Genomic DNA, 19,389 nt, shown 5'->3' on the forward strand with positions numbered 1-19,389 from the left:
TTTGTATTTCCCTGATGAGGAGAGACGTTGAGCATCTTTTCATGTGCCTGTTGGCCATCTGGATGTCTTCTATAGAGAAGTGTCTGTTCATGTCTTCTGCCCATTTCTTCACTGGATTATTTGCTTTTCGGGTGTGGAGTTTGGTGAGCTCTTTATAGATTTTGGATACTAGCCCTTTGTCTGATATGTCATTTGCAAATATCTTTTCCCATTCCATTGGTTGCCTTTTAGTTTTGTTGATTGTTTCCTTTGCTGTGCAGAAGCTTTTTATTTTCATGAGTTCCCAATAGTTCATTTTTGCTTTTAATTCCCTTGCTTTTGGGGATCTTAGTTTTCTATTTAAGTAACAGCTGAGATTGGTTATGCATGAGAAATTATGGGCAAAGCATCATACATGGGTTATTTTATTTCATCCTTAGGTAATATTGTTCTCCTCATGTACCAATGAAGAAACAGAGAAGGAAATAGGGATTTGTAAAGGCCAAGTAACTTGCCAGAAATTGCCAGGGTAAGGAAGTAGCAGAGCCAAGAGTCAAATCTAGACAATTTGCCTCTGGAGCCTGAATTCTTGCCCATGACATAAGCCTAAATCACTAATGAGACTGGCAATAAACACATGTTTCATTTGAATGTGAAAATGGCTACATGTGCAACCTATAAATATAATCCTGTTATAGGTAATATAACAAATTGTATTGAGAATAAACCCAAAAACATTTGCCTATCTCCCTAAAATAGCAATTCTGACTTTTTAGAGGGTAGCATTTTAGGCAATGGTAACTTCACAGTACCCTATAAGCTCTGTTATGTTTTTGCATCCCAAATTACTATTGCTACATCTTATTTGAATTCATCAACTAGCCAATGAGCAAAAATTCCTGTAATTATCATTATTCTTTTTTTTTTTTATCTAGACATGACAAATCATAGCGTCAAAGAAGTTCAGAAAATCAACTAACATCACATAGCAACTTGGTAGCAGAAATGAAATTCATACCCAAGTCTTATGATTTCAACTCTAATTAATTATTTTAGCCTTCAGCCATAAGATGACAGAGTCAGAACAAAAATGGTTTGTGAAATTATCTCAATGCTTCTTCCCACAGGTCGCTACCCTCAGGAGAATAAGGGAACCTACATCCCAGTTCCTGTCGTCTCACAGCTGCAGAAAGGCAAGTGGGGGGCCAAAGTTGTCATGAGAGAGGACAGGTCTGTCCGGCTGTCCATCCAGTCTTCTCCAGAGTGCATTGTGGGGAAATTCCGCATGTATGTTGCTGTCTGGACCCCCTACGGCATTCTCCGCACCAGCCGAAACCCAGAAACAGACACATACATTCTCTTCAATCCTTGGTGTGAAGGTAAGGAAGGGGCAAGCATTTTTCTCATAAAAAAAATAGTTCGTATTTTTCCAGTATATCACTTTTTGGAAGGAGAGCAGAATTATTCTACAAGATATGTCCCTTTGCTATACACACAGTTTCACATTGTTGAAAGACAGAAAAAACTATGAAATTTGTCCTTAATGTATATAAGGACAAAACCTGTGTATATGAAGTTAATGCTGCTACACATTTATTCCAGGACATAATTGAGGAGTGCCTGAAGTTGCACAATTAGTTAAATTGTGGAGTGATGTGTGGATGGTGTCACTTCTGTGTATATGCTATTACTCTGTAAACAAAATAGGCTTATTGATCTTGACTTTCAAAACTCTTAGGATCTGTGTAATCTGGCTTCAGAAAAATAGGATAAAGTTGATCTTGCCTATAGTAAAACTAACTTCTTTCTCTTCCTAATTTAAGAACAGAAAGCCTGAATGTTAAAAGAATCCCATAAATTTGTGTATATTAAGAGTGGGTGCAGATTTCATAAGCCATAACTTTGGATGTACAAACATGTAACTTTAGTTTAATATAATACAACTTAATCTCTACTACTATTTGGAGTATTCCTTTCTGTCTGTTACAGAAGCTTAATCCAGTTATATTCAAATAAAATAGCTCAAAGTCCAAGGATTTCTCCCAATTCCATTTAAAAAACTTAATTACACACAGTATTTTCCCCCCATGACCATCTCTGCCCTTCTGTATCTGCCCCCTGCTTCATATTTGGTATGGAGCTGATTTTCAGTTCCAGAGGCAAAAGCAAACATTGCAACAGCATTAAGGGGAGAAAGTGCACTTTTAGATCTTAAGAAATAAGGTAATGAAACTTATAAAAGCTGATATAGGACAGATTATCACATTATCTTACTTCATGTGTATTGCTCTCCAATGTCTTCCCAAATAAGTCTACATTTTTTGCTGATTTTGAATGACCATTGTTTGTGAGAGTTGCATTTGAATAAGGGTTGAGCTGCATTTACGGGTAGATAATAAGTGAACAGCAATGTTGTCTACTCGTATATAACATAAATCTGGATCCTACTGCCCTTTTCTTTGAATTCTCAGTTCCAGTGTCGTTGGCAGATGGCACTGAGCTAATCCTATACTCCCTGCTCACCACCCCCATCATCTTGTCCCTGATAATCCTATCTATGAGACAGATGTCCAAGGTTGATGGTAATAGGAGATGTTACTGGGGCCATGTGCCATTCAGAGGTGCACTCCTATTTACAGTAATCTAGTCAACCAGATATAAAACATTCTGTGATGGAGGGGATGCGGTGCTATTTATAGAGATGAGGGGAGTGAGGTTGTAGAGACAAACTAAGATTTTGAAAATGTTGAGTTGGACATAACTGTAGATGCCTGAGCAGAAATGGCAAGTAGGTATTTCAATATGTGAATCTGAAGATGAGAATCAGAGATGCAAATCTGGGAGATGTAAATCTGAACATAGGGAGGAAATACAGGGAGGAAAGAAGATATAGCATCTAGCCCTAAAGGACACCAGCATTTGGGGGTGTCTAATAGGCAAGGAATTAGCAAAAGAGACTTAAATGGAGGAGTATGTGGGAGATGGCCAATTGTAAAAAAAAAAAATTGCATTTGAAAACTTCATATTTGTAAAACAAATAAACTAGGAATTTGATATTGACTTTCTTTGCATTACGAAAAGAAAATCATATAACTTCATGTAACTATCCAGCACCCTAAGGGGTTTATAAAATGATACGATTTACCCCAAATTTGGTATGTTTGCAGATTTTCTGGATTATAACACCTGTGTATCAGAGGGTACGTATTTACATGCATTTCAACTTATGTTGCCAGTTTTCCAGAGATAAAAAGGGTTAGTCATATGCCTGATGTATTGAGTTTATAGGAGAATTATTCAGGAGGTGTAGAGTCTAATAACTTTCTACTGCCTGATCACTGCCTTGGTCTTCAGTTGTATCCCTGGTGAGCAACTTCCAGGTTTCCCTGTTCAGAAGGAGTCACCTAGTCCAGAGATAATGTAGCTCCAGAACTCGATGCTGCATTACAGAAAAGGAGCAGAGGGACTTTCCCTAGGTATCACTGATTTGAGGCAGGTGAGAATAAAACTAGACAGATCAATTTGGAAGCTGTGACCCAGGACAAAGATGATGATGGATGGACTGGACTATGGTGGTGGCAGTGGAGATGAGGAGGAAGGGATAGGTTGGAGATCTACTTTAGATTTAGAACAGAAATTGCAGAAGGGTTATCATGAGAGGTGAAGGAAAGGGAGAAGTCCAAAATAGCTCTAGGTGGCTGGTATATGACCAGCTAGGTTGGTGGTGGTGCCATTTTCAGAGCTGGGAAGACTGAGGGAAGTGGAGAGGAAGATCTAGGGATGAAACTAGGAATTATATTTAGAAATGTTAATTTTGTGATATCTGTGGAATATCTAAGTGAAAACATCAAGTAGGCACTTGAATAAGTGAATCTAGAGCTCTAAGGAAATGAGTGAGGTTGGTATGTAAATATGGGCACTATCAGGAGCTAGCAGGGAAATTTAAAGAAAGAACAAACATGGATTTAGTATCATCCACAATTAGAGTCTAGACAAAGGAGAAGGAGACCAAGAAGGAGTAGCCAGGGGGTTAAAGGAAATCAGAAGAGCCTGGTGTCACAGAGCCGGATGATTGATTAATTCAAGAAAACAGTAATTGGTTCTTTGGAATACGGCTGATGAGTTAAATAGGATAAGGACAGAAAGTGGCCATACATTGTGGAAATATGGAAGTCGCTGGGGAACTTGGAAAGATTTCTTTACCACAGTGATGGGGACAGAAGCCAGAGAGATGGGTGCTGGCTACAGTATAATGGGAGGTAAGAAAGTGGAGATAACAGGTGTTGCCATTTTCTGCAAAACTCTCTGCAAAACAGAGGTGGGATATGAAGGTCAATGAAGAATTGTTTAAGCATAGAGTAGGCACAATTTTCTGGAGATGGAGACAAATCAGGAAAAGATGAGTTTACTGCCCAGAGAGAGGATAGTGGTCCACAACCTTGGCTGCATATTGGAATCACCTGAAGATGTCTCAGACTTCCTGGTTGGTCTGCACATAGCATGGGCTTTAGGGTTTTTGAAAAAGTCTGCAAGTGATTTTTAATTTTTTTAAGTTTATTTTCTTATTTTGAGAAAGACTGAGAATGAGCATGAAGCGGGGAGGGTCAGAGAGAGAGAGGGGAAGAGAGAGAATTCCAAGAAAGCTCCATCCTGTCAGCACAGAGCACAATGTGGGGTTTGATCTCACAAACTATGAAATCATGACTTGGGCCGAAATCAAGAGTCGGATGCTTAATCAACTGAGCCACCCAGGTGCCCCTGCAGGTGATTTTTAAAGCCAAGGTTGAGAAGCACTGACTTAAGGAATGAAATCCTTGAATGGGTAGGAGCCAGGGAACAGGTGAAGAGCCCTTGATAGGTAGAGCTGTCCATCCTCCACTGTGACAAGAACAACGTGGAAGATGGGTGAAGTGTGCCACTTTTCTAGATTCAGTGGAAGGAGGATGAGGTTGTTCACATTTTGTGATTCTGTTTTTCCTGGCAATGTGAAAAGCAAAGTCATCTGCTGAGAACCAAAAGCAAGGAGGGGAGCATTGGAGGCTTGATAGAGAAAGTCTGAGAGTTTGGAGGTGAGAAGCGGGCTTATTCCAGGGACAAGACAGGTGGGTCCTCCCTGCTCCCCAGAACACAGGGAAAACCACCACAGTTGCCTTAGTTCCTTGGCCTGTGAATGTCCAAACATGTCTGCAAATTACTTGGGGATATCCTTGTTGGTATCTCCACCTCCCAGAATCTGATTTCTCCCAGTGCCAACATCTGTGCTGCCTCTGAAACATCAAAAAAGGTCACATAGGACATTTGTGTGTCTACACATTGGCTGCAGTTTGGTGTGGAGGATGAGAGGAGGGAAGACTGACTGCTTCTCAAACTTGGAGCCCATTGGAATGGCCTGGAGGGCGTGTCAAAGCATTTCTGCCCAGTACCCACAGATTGAGTATGTCTGGTGGGGCCTGAGAATTGCATTTCTAACCAATTCCCAAGGGATGCTCGTGCTGCTGGGCAAGGAGCACACTTAGAGAACCATGGGTTTACAGACCAATCACAAAACAGTAATGACAAAATGTAGGAGAGTGTACTTACTCCGCCTAAAATTTCACCAACTCCTCCCCAAACCCAATCCCAGTCTCTCCTCGCCTTACTGCCTCTTCTCTTTCCCCTCCCATTCCTCCTTGTTTCCAAATTCCTCTTGCATCCTCTCTTGGGAGCAGATTGTCTTTCTTCTCTCATGCAGAGCGGTTCAGCAGGCTTTTTAAATTTTGTTGTTTGGGCTCCACCAACGATGAGACTTTTGGGAACTACACACTTTCCCAAGACCATTCCCTCCAGAAAAATTCCGGTGCCAGTTTTTAAAATAATACCTTTTACATTCTTATATTAATACTCACAGAGGTCTCCAAGGGAATTTTTATGGAATGGGAGAAAGACGTCACCTCCTCACGTCACTCGCTGGGTGGTTTTCCCAGCCTGGAAGCGGAGGCATAAAATCTAAAAAAGGAATCCAGTGATGGACCTCACGCACAACCAAATGCACTGTAACCTGACAACCAACCAGTTCTGTGCTTGCATGTGCTAATTCACAAGGGACTCACAGAAATATTGTCTGGTAATTGGGTAGTAGGTAAAAAGAGAGCCATTGCCTAAGTGGAAAAGATAAGAAAAGAGGAAATCAGAAGTTGACAAAATAGAGCATGGTGAGCAAGATGCTGAAAACACAGCGCATTTGATGTGGAAGTGACGTCCCAAGGTGGCTTAGGACACTGGGTTGAAAATTACAGGCACATACAGTACTTACTGATAAAAGAATGTTCAGCTGGGTTCCTGGGGGCCTTTCAGCTTGCTTTGCATTCATAGGCAATTTATTCTCCTTAATCACTAAATCATTAATGGGGATCAATAGCAATACCACACTAGTGAGGGCAGGGGCGGATGCAGGGAGAGTTATTGGTCAGTTTTTTTTTTTTTAATTTAATAGTGGTAACCAGGCTTCAGATCCATTCCATGAGGGAACCCTTCTCCAGGCTGTTGGAGAGAAAACTGTACTCACAAAGGCAGCAGGAATGAGTTGGGCATTTATTGTGAACTCATCTTATTTTTCTAATTGCTCAAGAGCTCTGGATAATGGAATGTATTTCCTTATTTAAATTCAGGGTGTTCCAGATTGGTAGTCTAGCATTAGTGCCACATAGTGTGTTCTAAAAGATTTAGGTGTGCCATACCTGTTCTTAGTGCTCAGGGTCAGTATTTGATTGCTCTGTTTGGTTGGACACCAATCATTTCCAGTGAGTCTTCCTTCTTTTAGTAACTTGTTTCTCCCCACATTCCCCACTGCTTATTTTCCCTTCCCTCATTCAACCTTGTATCCCAGCACCTAGCATAGTGCCTGGTACATACCTAATGTTTAATAAAAGTTTACTGCACGGATATAATAATTCTAACTAAATGCTTTTTTAGGTTCACTGAACCTACCATCAGATAAGTTGTAAATGTAATCTCACACCTTACCATCTTGAAGAAAGTCAAAAACATATATGGTGTGTGTGGGAGTGAATTTGTGGGCAAAGTGTATGTATATTTCTCTCTCTCTCTCTCTCTCTCTCTCTCTCTCTCTCTCTCTCTCAGCATCTGACACCAAATTAGCATCTGGTATTTCTGACCTTTTATTCAATATGACTTTTCTATTTTCCTTTAAACAAAGAAATCAATTAAATTTGGTGTAAAGATATCAATAAGTTTCTAATATCTGGATATGTTTAACACACAGTAAATAAATATGACCAGCTTCTATTTTATTATGACATTCCTTTTTACACTATATACTTTGTAATTATACATGGTCTTTTAGACCCTTGAGTACAGAATGTAGTAATGGACCAGATCTGGTATTCCTAGAGTAAGAAAGAGCAACACCCCTTTATTTGGAGTCCTTTGTGCTCAGGGTCTCAGAATTTATGCCCTCAGACTAGAGCCATTATCCATCAATCCACAAATATTGATGGTATATTTTTCTCCCATGACAACAGAAGTACTCATAGGTAGCACAACAATATTAATTATTCATCCACAAATATTAAGGGTCAATGTTGAATTAGGCAGTGGGAATATGGCAGTGAAAAAGATGACAATCTTTGACCTTATAGAGCTTCCACAAATATTTCACAAATGAATTACTAATAAACATGAATTACAATTGTGAAAAAATACTAAAATAAGTCATGGCACAACAAATCATATCATGGGGCACTTGGCCTAGTCGGAAAATGGGAAGAGACGGGTCAGTAGCTTATCTTTGTGCCCTCCCAGCCTCTTCAATAGTATTTGCATCAAATAGCAATCAGATAGTTGCTTAATTGACTCCTTATGAAGTTTTATTAAAGCTTATGTGAAAATTTTAAGCCTTTATTTATTCAAAACCTCTATTTAATAAAATAGCATACATCACTCTTGCAAGTGTCTGAAACATCGGAGGCTTATTCATCCTTTCTCCACCAAGTGAGTATTACTCGGTATGGCATTGTGGTCAGAAGGGAATTTGCAGTAGACATTTTTTTATGATGACATTCAGATGACTCCAGAATCAAGGTCCAAAGGTGTTTATGAGATGCTTCTGGAAGGAGCAGAGTCAAGAGGGTCTAATCCAGAATCACACACATCTGCCAGTCTTTCTGTGCATAATTGTTTCTACTCTTCAAAGCTGGTATCTCTCTGCCTTGTGTAGCAAAGAAAATAGGATTCTTCTCTCATTCAGCCCAGCATGGTGCCAGGCACCAAGTTCATGCTCAATGAATGTGTGCTGAATTGAATTGATAACAACCACTCTGGGAATAAGGAAGAGAATTATGAGCCTCACATTTCAAGAGAGAAAATAGACTCTGTGGCATTAGATAAATTTCTCAAGGTCCTGTAGAAAATTAGGAAACACACTTGGGGCTAAAACTTGGATATTCTGACGTGGTCAGGATAAGCTCTTTTATTTTGAAAACCAGAACCATTGGTATCCCATCTTGTGTAACAAGAAGTAAGTGGCAGCTGGGAAGCTTCTATGATGTTCAACACTGGAAAGTCCTGCTGTGAAAAATAAATAAATAAATAAATAAATAAATAAATAAATAAATAAATAAAAATAAAACCAGGTTGATAGCTATAAGATCAAACGACAGTTTTCTTTGCAAAAAAAAAAAAAGTAAGCATGCCAACAAGGGCACAGACTCCCTTTGAGGATATGTGCTAAGTAACAAAACTCTGACATTTTCTTTGTAGAACTGCTTTATGAATAATAGTCTACCTTCTGAAGATATTTAAGTACCCTGAAAAGTCCTTAACCAGCAAAACTAGCAAATTAGCACAAATCAAGTAAACTTCCCAAGCTGGTCTGAGCTGTAATGTAATGCAACATATTTGCAAGGAACGAAATGGACCCAATTGTTGAGGAACTACTTGCCTGTGTTTCATGGATTCTTTTTATTCCAGACTTAATGGGTACAAAGGCAGGCCTTGAAATTGTCTATATTGAATCATTTTAGGAAGACAGTGGCTTTGGAGCCTTCCCCGGGAAGAAAAACAAAAGCACAGGCTCTGGAAATGCTGTTCTTTCATGTGATTTACTATTTCCTGACGGGAAGTGATTCCTTAACATGCCTATAGAGCGCAGAGCCTGCTGGAGTTCACCACCCCTTCTGATCTACTTTGAGATGGAAAAGGTATCATGATGACACCAACCCAGAGTCACATTTGCTCTGCAGATGAAGTCAGTCCCTTGAAGAGTGATTACCCTCACCCAATATGGCTTCCCTCTTCCTTCAGTGATGCTCAGCTTTTATAGAAAGAGGAGGCAAGTAAAAGTTATTCCTAATCCCCTCACTTAAAATTACTCTCTTCTCTAAAAAGGTGACACATTTTGCCCTTTTGAAGGGACTGAGCTATTATTTCTTCCGAAGGGTCAGAAACAAAACCAAACTCTGATTTAAGCTGGTAGGTAGTCTTTTGGGAGAGAACTTGTATGATAGCATTCCTGGCACTGTAGTTTTCTTTGATCCGTGAGTTCGCTTTGTGGAGCTTGACTTTAATGACTTTGGAAATGGGACTTGCTTAAACTTTAAAATAGCATGTAAATAAGCAAAAGAAATTTTCAGCTCAGGCAGTGATGAATAGCCCTCCTTCTCCCAAAGAAGTTACACAGATACTAAAATCAATAGGCTTAGCATTCATTTTTACCTGTTTGTTATAAATTCCTACTTTCTTTGGGTATGGGGAGGTGAGTGGTAATTTCCAAGGGGGCCTGAAATCAGCCCTATAAATGAATACCAAAATTTCTCAGCCCACAGTATTTGTTTTTTTTTAATTGCTCCATTATTCCCATCAAAGGAATAGTAAAATAAATGAGATCATTCTTCTTTACTACTTGCTTCACATTAGTCACCCTGGAAAGTTATTTACAAAGCATGTTGAAGGTCTGTTCTGGTGGCAGAGCTATGGGTAAGGCAGATGGAGGTATCATGCCACATTCACCAATGACACCATGTGGAATCTGTTTTCTTCTTGAGTTTTATTTGCCAGAGGTCACTTAGGATCAAGAGGTTGTCAGTAAGTCCTTGGTGCTGCTGCTAACTCTACAAGCTATTTAGACCTACTTCCTCCTACCTGGGAGATATAGCTCTAATCCCTACACTTATATACAAACATACACACACACACGTGCTTTCTAACAGTTCAAACTGATGGGTTTCTAGAATAGTGAGTTATTTGTCACTGTTTTTACTTTTAGTAGCATTCTCTATTTTACTAAGGTAGAGAACCAATTTTCACCCCAGGATCTGGTAAAACCTCCTATGCCTCTAAAGCATATTAAAATTTCTTTTAAAAAGTAAGTATAACTTCCCCCAAAACAACAACAGAAATCTCCAGAGACAAATGATTAAGTTTTCCTATTTTTGTTAGCCTATCAAACATAGGGAGTTTTTTGGAGTTTCCATGGTGATGTATTTTTTTTTTATCCTAGCTTTGGACAACTATATTTTAAAGTGACAGATCTGAATAAAAACGGGGGAAAGAAAGCACCACTTTCCACCTTCAATCTTCTTTTAAAATCATAAATAAATTTAAAATTAAAATCAAGGCTTCCCACTTGACTTCCTTGCCTTGCTGTGGATTCATGATTATGCCTTCCGGTTGTGAGGTGAGATTTAATTCACCTGCTGGAAGGAAAAGGGTAGCCTAATCTTGAGCTCAGAACTCCTCCTTATTCATAGTTTGCCATTTAAATTTATAAGTGCCCATCAATAATAACCCAAAGCCCAAAACTAAATCCTTCACTTTCTTCTTCTCTCACTCTCTAAGCTCCAGATATCTGTCCCCACCTCTCAATCTTACAGGGCATATTCATTGTGCCACATTCCCAGGCACTCTGTGCTGGGGATACAGAGACCTGATGCCTTGGACCCAAGAGTCACAGTCTACCTGGGAGACAGCTTAGTATTCCTGACTTCACTTCTTACCAGCACTATGGTCCTGGGAAAGATACTTTACTTACTCTTCCTTAGTTTCCTCACCTGTAAAATGATGCTTTCCTCTCAGAGACATTATGAGTTTTAATGAGTTCATTGGTTTCTATACCACACTCAGTAAGTTCCTAGCACATGGTAAATACTAAAAACATACATTTTCATTTAATAACTAAATCACAGAATAATCTCCATATGAGTGGATGTTAACTACAGCATCCACAGGAAACTGAGCAAACAAGGCTTAATCTAGCTTGTGCTGGGAAGAAAAGGGTGCAGGGACACTTAAAGGGGGAAAAAGTATGGTTATATGATGGTTATTTAATAAGAAGAAAAATTGGTACTTGAAAGTTGATCTTAACCTCTTATTAAATAGCTTCACTTAAATGTAACATTTAAAACTAACTTTTTAAAAACTTTCTTTAAATGTTTATTTTTGAAAGTGTGAGCAGGAGAGGGGTGGGAGGGGTGGTGGGGGTGGGGAGGGACAGAGGATCCAAAGCAGGCTCTGCACGGACAGCAGCAAGCCCAAAGTACAGCTTGAACTCACAAACCACAAGATAATGACCTGAGCCGAAGTTAGATGCTCAAGCAACTTAGCCACCCAGGCACCCCAAACTTAAAAAAAAAATTTTAGGTTTCAAAACTAACTCTTTTCTGATGATTAAAGCCTTATAGAAATTAAAATAATGAAAGCATAAAAGGAACTCAGAGATCTACATATCACAAACACTTTTGATTTTTGAGTGGCATTTTTGAGTGGATTTAATTTTAATTGACAATTAATTGAATACATTACCCTTTTCAAATATATACATGTAGTCATATATATGGTAAAACATTAACTTTCCTTTTCACCTACTCTCTGATCCTTGAGAACCTCCACAGAAAACCCAACTTTAACTGTGTGTATTGTCTGGATACTTTGCTATAAGTATATATTTCTATAGAGTTTGGATTTTTCTAAAACACAAGTGGAATTGTTTGTGCATGTTACTCTATATTTTACTTCCTTGCATAATATATCTTGGAGAATTTTCTATATCAGTACATACATATTCTTTTTAATAACCATTGGGTGTGGTTGTACCATAATTGATTTGGTCTCCTGCTTACAAATATTTAGATTGCTTCCTATTTTCACTATAGCATACCATGCTGTATTGAATGTTTCACATAGATGTTAAACAAGTGTATTTCTGTAGAATAAATACATAGAAATGTCGTTGCTTGGTCAAAATCAATTCACATTTTAAATTTGCCTAGATGGGGCGCTTGGGTGGCTCAGTCGGTTAAGCAGCCGACTTCGGCTCAGGTCATGATCTCGCGGTCTGTGAGTTCGAGTCCCGCGTCAGGCTCTGTGCTGACAGCTCAGAGCCTGGAGCCTGTTTCAGATTCTGTGTCTCCCTCTCTCTCTGCCCCTCCCCTGTTCATGCTCTGTCTCCCTCTGTCTCAAAAATAAATAAATGTTAACAAAAATTAAAAAAAAAATAAATTTGCCTAGATACAGCCAAATTACTCTTTAAAAAGACTGCTGTAGTTTATAATAAAGCCCTAGTACAAGAGAATATCCTTGTCTTCATACCTGCATCGACACCAGGTGTTATCAATTGTTTTAATATTTGCTAATATTATAGGCAAAATATGGTATTACATTGACATCTCATGGTTTAGTTCGTATGTCTCTAATTATTAGTGAAGTTGAACTTTTTAAAATACATTTATTGATTGAGTATTGCATTTCTGGACCTGTTCATATCTGGGACAATTTAGGTGAGTTAAGGGATGGCAGGAAGAGATGTACATGAATCTTTTAAATCTATCGACAAATTTTCTATTAGTTCGAAAAAAGGTCTTACTGAAATTTTTTTCCCACAGGAAGAGCCAGTTGTCAAAATATCATTTATTGATCAGATGTATCATTACCTGTTGATTTTAATGCCATGTTTACCAACTACTAAGATCTAATATACATCTAGCTCTATGCATATGTTTTTCTATTACTACGTCCAAATCAGTTTTCATTCTAACTTTGCTTTAGTAATCATAGTAATGCATAGTAATGCTATATATATATGTATGTATATATATGTGTGTGTATATATATATATATATATATACACACACATATACACACACACACACACACACACACATATATATATATATGACTGTTATATAAGAAAGAACCAGAAAGAGGCACCTGGATGGCTCAGATGTTTAGCCATCCTACTCTTGGTTTTGGCTCAGGTCATGATCTCATGGTTTATGAGCCCTGCATGGAGCTGCATACTGACAGAGCAGAGCCTGCTTGGGATTCTCTCTCTCTCCCTGTCTCTCTGCCCCTCCCCCACTCGTGTACACACGTGTGCTCTCTCTGTCTCAAAATAAATAAAATCGACTTAAAAGAAAAGAAGATTGCAATAAGTTTTAAATGTAGACCAGAAAATGTCATTGGTCTATAACAACAAGCATTTTGTCTCATGGATCCTGGACTTGTCTGTGGTTGAGCTGGGCTGAACTGGCCAGCTCTGCTTCAGATGAGAATAGCCAGAAAGGTCCCACTCCTCACCACACAGCTATATAGATGTTCTGCTCCATGTGTCCCTCATCCTCCTGTGACTAGTGGGCTTGCTAGGACAGTTTTTTTCTCATGATGATGGCAGAAATGCAAGAGCATATGGTCAAGTGTGCAAGCACATTTCAAACCCCTGCCTGCATCACTTTGACTAACACCCTTTAGCCAAAGTAACCTCCAAGGTCCAAAGGGGGGTATTCTAATGGAAGCTGAGTGGCTCAGTCGGCTAAGCGTCTGACTTCAGGTCAGGTCATGATCTCACTGTTCATGGGTTTGAGCCCACATCAGGGTCTGTGATGACAGCTCAGACCCTGGAGCTTGCTTCAGATTTTGTGTCTTCCTCTCTTTCTGCCCCTCCCCAATACATACTCTGTCTCTCAAAAGTAAATAAATGTTAAAAAAAATTAATATAAATAAATAAATAAATAAATAAATAAATAAATAAATATTTTAAAAAGGGAGATGTTCTACCTTTAGATAGGATGACTGGTTACATGGCAAAGGGCATGGATATCAAAATGGATAAATTAGAGCCAAAGTGAGAAAAGTTTCTCAATATTTCTTCATTTGCAACATTTTATTTTTTGACTATTTTTTCACATTGCTTTTTTAGATGAACTTTTAAAATGCGGAATTCTCAAAAAATCTGAGTAGAATTTTCGTTGGGTTTTCATTGACTATATCAACTAATTTGAGTAGAATTTATATCTTTACAATATTGAATCTTTACAGGAATTAGAAACATTTTGAAATTTTTTTCTTATTTATTCAAGTTTTCTTTTATGCCCTCTGGCAAGGTTTATTTTTATTATTAAAGTTTTCAAACAAGCTCAAAAATAGAAAGAATAGTACAGTGAATATCTATTTATATATCTCCCAGATTCAATGATTATCAAGATTTTGCCACATCTTAGGCTATCTCCTGATGTCATGTAACATTTCTGTAGCCCCTGTATTTTCTGTTAAGCAGTTAGCTTGATCTGAGACTCAATCAAATTTATCTTAAAGAGAAACATTTTCTTTTTGTGGCAGGGGCGGGGGTTGGGGAGGTAGAGCAAGAATACTATGTAAGTCATGCTGTATGCTTCTCAGGGCATCCATCCCATCAGGAGATACATAATGATTGGTTGTCACTTTTTTAGTGATATTTAGATTTATCAATAGGATTAGGTTTTGTCAATCTTATCCATCCATTATGAAGTTCCCCACTAGCCATTTAACAAAGCCTAGATTCATTATTTCATTAGCGATTGCAAAAATGGTGATATTCTAATCTTACCATTCCTTCTGCATTTATTAGCATCATTTATTTTGTTGCTTTGAGGTAGTTTTCATATAAGAAGTCTAGATATGTGTCTCTTTCCTTATTTCTAAGTTATCAGAATAATGAGTTGGTTTTTAGCACCCTGCAAAGATAACCAATTTGTTTAAATTACTATAAATTTATGAATATTGAAATTTTTTGTGTTTTAATCCTTTGCAGTGACTTCTTTTTCATATTCGAATTGTCTTCTTTTTGGACAGTGAATGCCCCTTCAAATTTATTTCTGATTCCTTGTCGTGACTCTTAGAATCTTTAATAGCCTCTTTATTTTCTGGTAGGAGGAAGTATTTCAAAATGGTCTTGTACAATTCTTGACCCAGATTTGTTATGAGTCATGTCTCTTAAGGAACCTGGGTACTTTCTAGTAAGGAGAGGGGAGAGAAAAGAATGATACTTAGAGACCATAATCTAGGCTCAAGAGACTCACTGCTACTGCAATGGTTGTTTCTTCCAGTTCTTTTCAGTGGACAGAAGTTGAAAACGTAGTTTTTAAAGAGAAAATGCATTATGAGCTATTAAGGATATTTTCAACTTAAATTTATTTTTTTTATAAATTCCTTTTATTTGATATTTTATTATAATGGAATTAGATTTCTGACTATCATAGTATGCTTTGATTGAAACACTTCATAGTATTGCAGGGACTAGTAGAAATAGAAAAAAAATATCTTAATAATATTTGTTGATGAAAAATCATGGTGAAAGCAAATCTCCAAAAATGTGTTTGAAGGCCATAAAAGAATAAATACAAAAATATGGGAAAAGATAAGCAGTATCTCCCTTCATATATATATTTTTTAATTTTCTTGTTATGTCTTCCTAAAACAGAGATATTTGACAGCAGTTAGAATGTCCACCTTTCAACATTAAAAAAAAATCACACTCCCCAGTGGGTGAACAAAGTGAAGAGTAGTCACCTATAATTTAGCTGAATAAGCCACTTTGGAGTCTTAAGTGAGGAGTTCTTCCAACTCCAGAGAGTGCCATCAACTTGTATCATCATTTTAGTGCAAATACAATTTAATTTTGGTGAAATGAGATTCATCCCCCCCAATAAGATTAGTAACTGCATTCACTGAATTTCACATTCTTCATTTGTGAACTGTGAGGAAATGAATGGTAGCTAGAAGATCAATGGGATCCCAGCTATAGCAGCAGGTGGAATGATGATGTACTAGGACAAAATTACTTATACTTTGAATTACAAAACTAACAGTGGTTTTAGATTTGCAATTTAATTACAGACCAACTACCTTTCATATGGAACAAATACCAAAAAAAGTTAATTATTACAAAATATTTCAGAAAAAATACATAATCTAATAAAATAAAAGCACTGAAAAATATCTTGCTAGAGCAGGGTCAGCTTGGAAAAGTTATTACCAAAGCTAAATATTTTTCCTTCACACAAACTATACTCAAAAATAGCTTTATGAAACTAATTTCTGGCTTAAAACATCAAAGGATTTCTTAGAAACAAATATCTTAACTGACACGGATGGACAGAGAAGAAACAAAGAAGCCGCCTAACCCCAAAGTTCATACTCTTTAAGACTTCTGAAGTATTACTGCACTGATTTACATCTCTTAATGGAAGAATGTGGTAATCATGGAATGAATCAATGCTAAAGTCATTTTCAAATGAAAAACAAAACAAATTAAACCTGATGCAATCCGACCAAACACGTGTCAATATATAGTTTCAAGATTATTTTACAAAACACCTGCATTTACACAGTAGGCTCCAGGCAGCATTTTCAGACAAGTTCTTTGGCTTTATCCTTGACATGATTAAGTTACACTTTTAAAAGAATTATTTAATAATTTTATGTATTAAATTTCTTTATTCAATACATTTTTCTTTCTCTGGAGTCAAAAAAAAAAAAAGACTGTGCATATAAGATTGAGAGAGGACGCACAAGCAGATAGGGAACTTCTAGAAATGGATGGCACTGGGAGGGTCAGCAAGCATGTGAAACTCACTCAGTTATGATGCTTTCCAAGGATGAGTCAGTCTTGTAGCCATTTTACAAAGATTTTAAAGAAAAATTTCTTTTTGAAGTCAGATTTTTTTTAATCCTTTCATTCTTATTCAAAATCGGTCCAGCTCTTAGTCTGCAACAGCAGGAGTTATGATACCCATTTCTGGAGGCTGCAGTACCGTCAGAGCATGCCTGTAAGTCACTAAAAAAAAAAAAAAAAAAAAGAGAGAGAGAGAAAGAAAAGAATGCCCTTCCCTCCAGATTAAAAAAAAATTAATAAAACAATTGAGGAAAGATAGCACTAAATCTAAAATGATTTGCAAAAGAATACTAGGTAAGAAGTGGCTTGAAATTAAAATATGAGGTTTCAAATTCCATTTCTTTGATTTTACATATGTATTTTTTCTCTTATCCTGCAAATCTTGGCTTCTAATGCCATTAACATGATTGCTTATATCATATTCATTTCAAAATAACAATATCAATATTATCAGTAACAACATGGTTACTAAAACAGTTTACTTTCTCTTTTTTTGTTTGTTTATTTTACAGTTTTTCTTGTCTTTATGTTATATTCTACTGCAGATATATAGTAAAATTACTCTGTTTTAAAGTGACTTGAGGGGTGCCTGGATGGCTCAGTCAGTTAAGCATCCGACTCTTGATTTCAGCTCAGGTCATGATCTCAAGGTTCATGAATTCGAGCCGTGCCTAGGGCTCTGTGTTGACAGTGCAGAGCCTACTTGGGATTCTCTCGCCCCCCCCCCCCCATCTCTGCCCCTTCTCTGCTCATTTGTGTGCACTTTCTCTCTCAAAATAATTTTTTTTTTTTAAATAAAGTAACTTGAAACATGGGGCACCTGGGTGGCTTCACTGGGTTTAGTGTCCAACTCTTGATTTCGGCTCAGGTCATGATCTCACCATGGGGAGATTGAGCCCCAAGTTATGGGGCTCTGCACTGGGCATGAAGCCTTATTAAGATTCTCCCTCTGCCCCTCCCCAACTCATGCACAAATGCCCACTCTCTTTTGTGCTATCTTGCTCACTCTCTCAAAAAAATACATAAATAGGGGCACCTGGGTGGCTCAGTTGGTTAAGCATCCTACTTCAGCTCAGGTCATGGTCTTGCAGACCATGAGTTCGAGGCTTGCAGCAGGCTCTGTGCTGACAGCTCAGAGCCTGGAGCCTGCTTTGGATTCTGTGTCTCCTCTTTCTGCCCTTCCCCCACTCACACTCTGCCTCTCTTTTTCTCTCTCAAAAATAATTAATTAATTAATTAATTAATTAAAAAATAAAATCAAAGTAACTTGAAATAGTTCTCTTTGTTAAAGCCACTAATCTATTAGAGCCATATTCATTTGTTTCATGTTGGCTTCATTTATTAAGAAACTGCTTTGTCTTTTATTTCTATTTAGTTTTGTTTTATAACTTTGCAAAACATTTACATAACCTCAAAGTCAAATTAAAAAACAATAAAGATACTTCAGAAAGAAAGTCTAACTCCTACCCCTCCCTCCTACACTTTAGATAATAACTTTGTTAATTTTTGGCTTATCTCTACATTTAAAAATGTAAGTACATATGTGTATTTATATAAATATGTATCTACCTACTTACCTATTTATCTCCCTTCTTTCTTAGATAAAAAGTAGCAAACTATATACATATTTTTCCACTTTTTTTATCTAACAAGAGATCCTAGATATCCTTCTGTAGTAGTATATAGAGATCTTCCCAATGCCTTACTATAGTTGCCCATTACATGGATAATCAAACTTCATCCAACCATTTTTTATTCCAGGAATTCCCCAATTCTTCTGGAGATGGTATTCTTTCTTGCTCCTACCCCTAATACTGTAAAATATATGGAATAAAATATATTCATATTCTATGCACCTTATCATACTTTCTTATATACTGCATACATATTTTTGTGTACACACACACACACACACATAGATATAGATAGATATAGATATAGATATATAGATATACAGATATATATATGTATATATACATATATATATACATATATATATATATGGAGAGAGAGAGAGAGAGAGAGAGAGAGAGAGAGAGGAAAGTATGATAAGAGGCATGGAAGACATCGGGAAAATTTAATATCTGCCTAAAGGTCACTTTATTATAAGAAAATGCAGAAAAATAAAAAGAATAAAATAGTCAAAGATAAAAGGGAAAGAAATTCCCAAAGCTGAAGAAAGACTTACACTGTCAAACTATAAAGGATCATAGTGCATCAAACCTGGTAAATGAAACAAAACAAAACAAAAAAAAAGACCCACACCTAGATGCAAACTGTTTAAATGTCAAAACTTCAAAGAAAAATCCAAACTTTAATGTCAAGTTAAAAAATATTATCTGTAGAAGAATGAAAATAGATTGAAATTATATTTTTTGTGGATAAAAATTTATTTGTAAACCTTTGCAGTCCTTCGGTTACTACTCAGTTAAAATTGCTTTTATACATTTGTTTTCTATGTGCATTTTCTCTTCTGTGAACTGGTTTTC

The 19,389-nt window shown here is 37.2% G+C and overlaps 1 protein-coding gene across 2 annotated transcripts in view; it reads left to right on the top strand.

Annotated features, from left to right (window-relative positions):
• Nucleotides 1-19,389, top strand: part of F13A1 (coagulation factor XIII A chain) — a 164,478-nt gene that overhangs the window by 46,447 nt on the left and 98,642 nt on the right. For both annotated transcript variants that reach the window (XM_078446667.2, XM_078446668.2), the window contains exon 4: nucleotides 1,107-1,358. In XM_078446667.2, coding sequence (XP_078302793.1) covers nucleotides 1,107-1,358 — 252 coding nt within the window. The remainder of the gene's footprint in view (nucleotides 1-1,106; nucleotides 1,359-19,389) is intronic.

This window comes from Panthera onca, chromosome B2, assembly GCF_046562875.1.
Source record: "Panthera onca isolate mPanOnc1 chromosome B2, mPanOnc1 haplotype 2, whole genome shotgun sequence".
NCBI classification, from domain to species: domain Eukaryota; kingdom Metazoa; phylum Chordata; class Mammalia; order Carnivora; family Felidae; genus Panthera; species Panthera onca.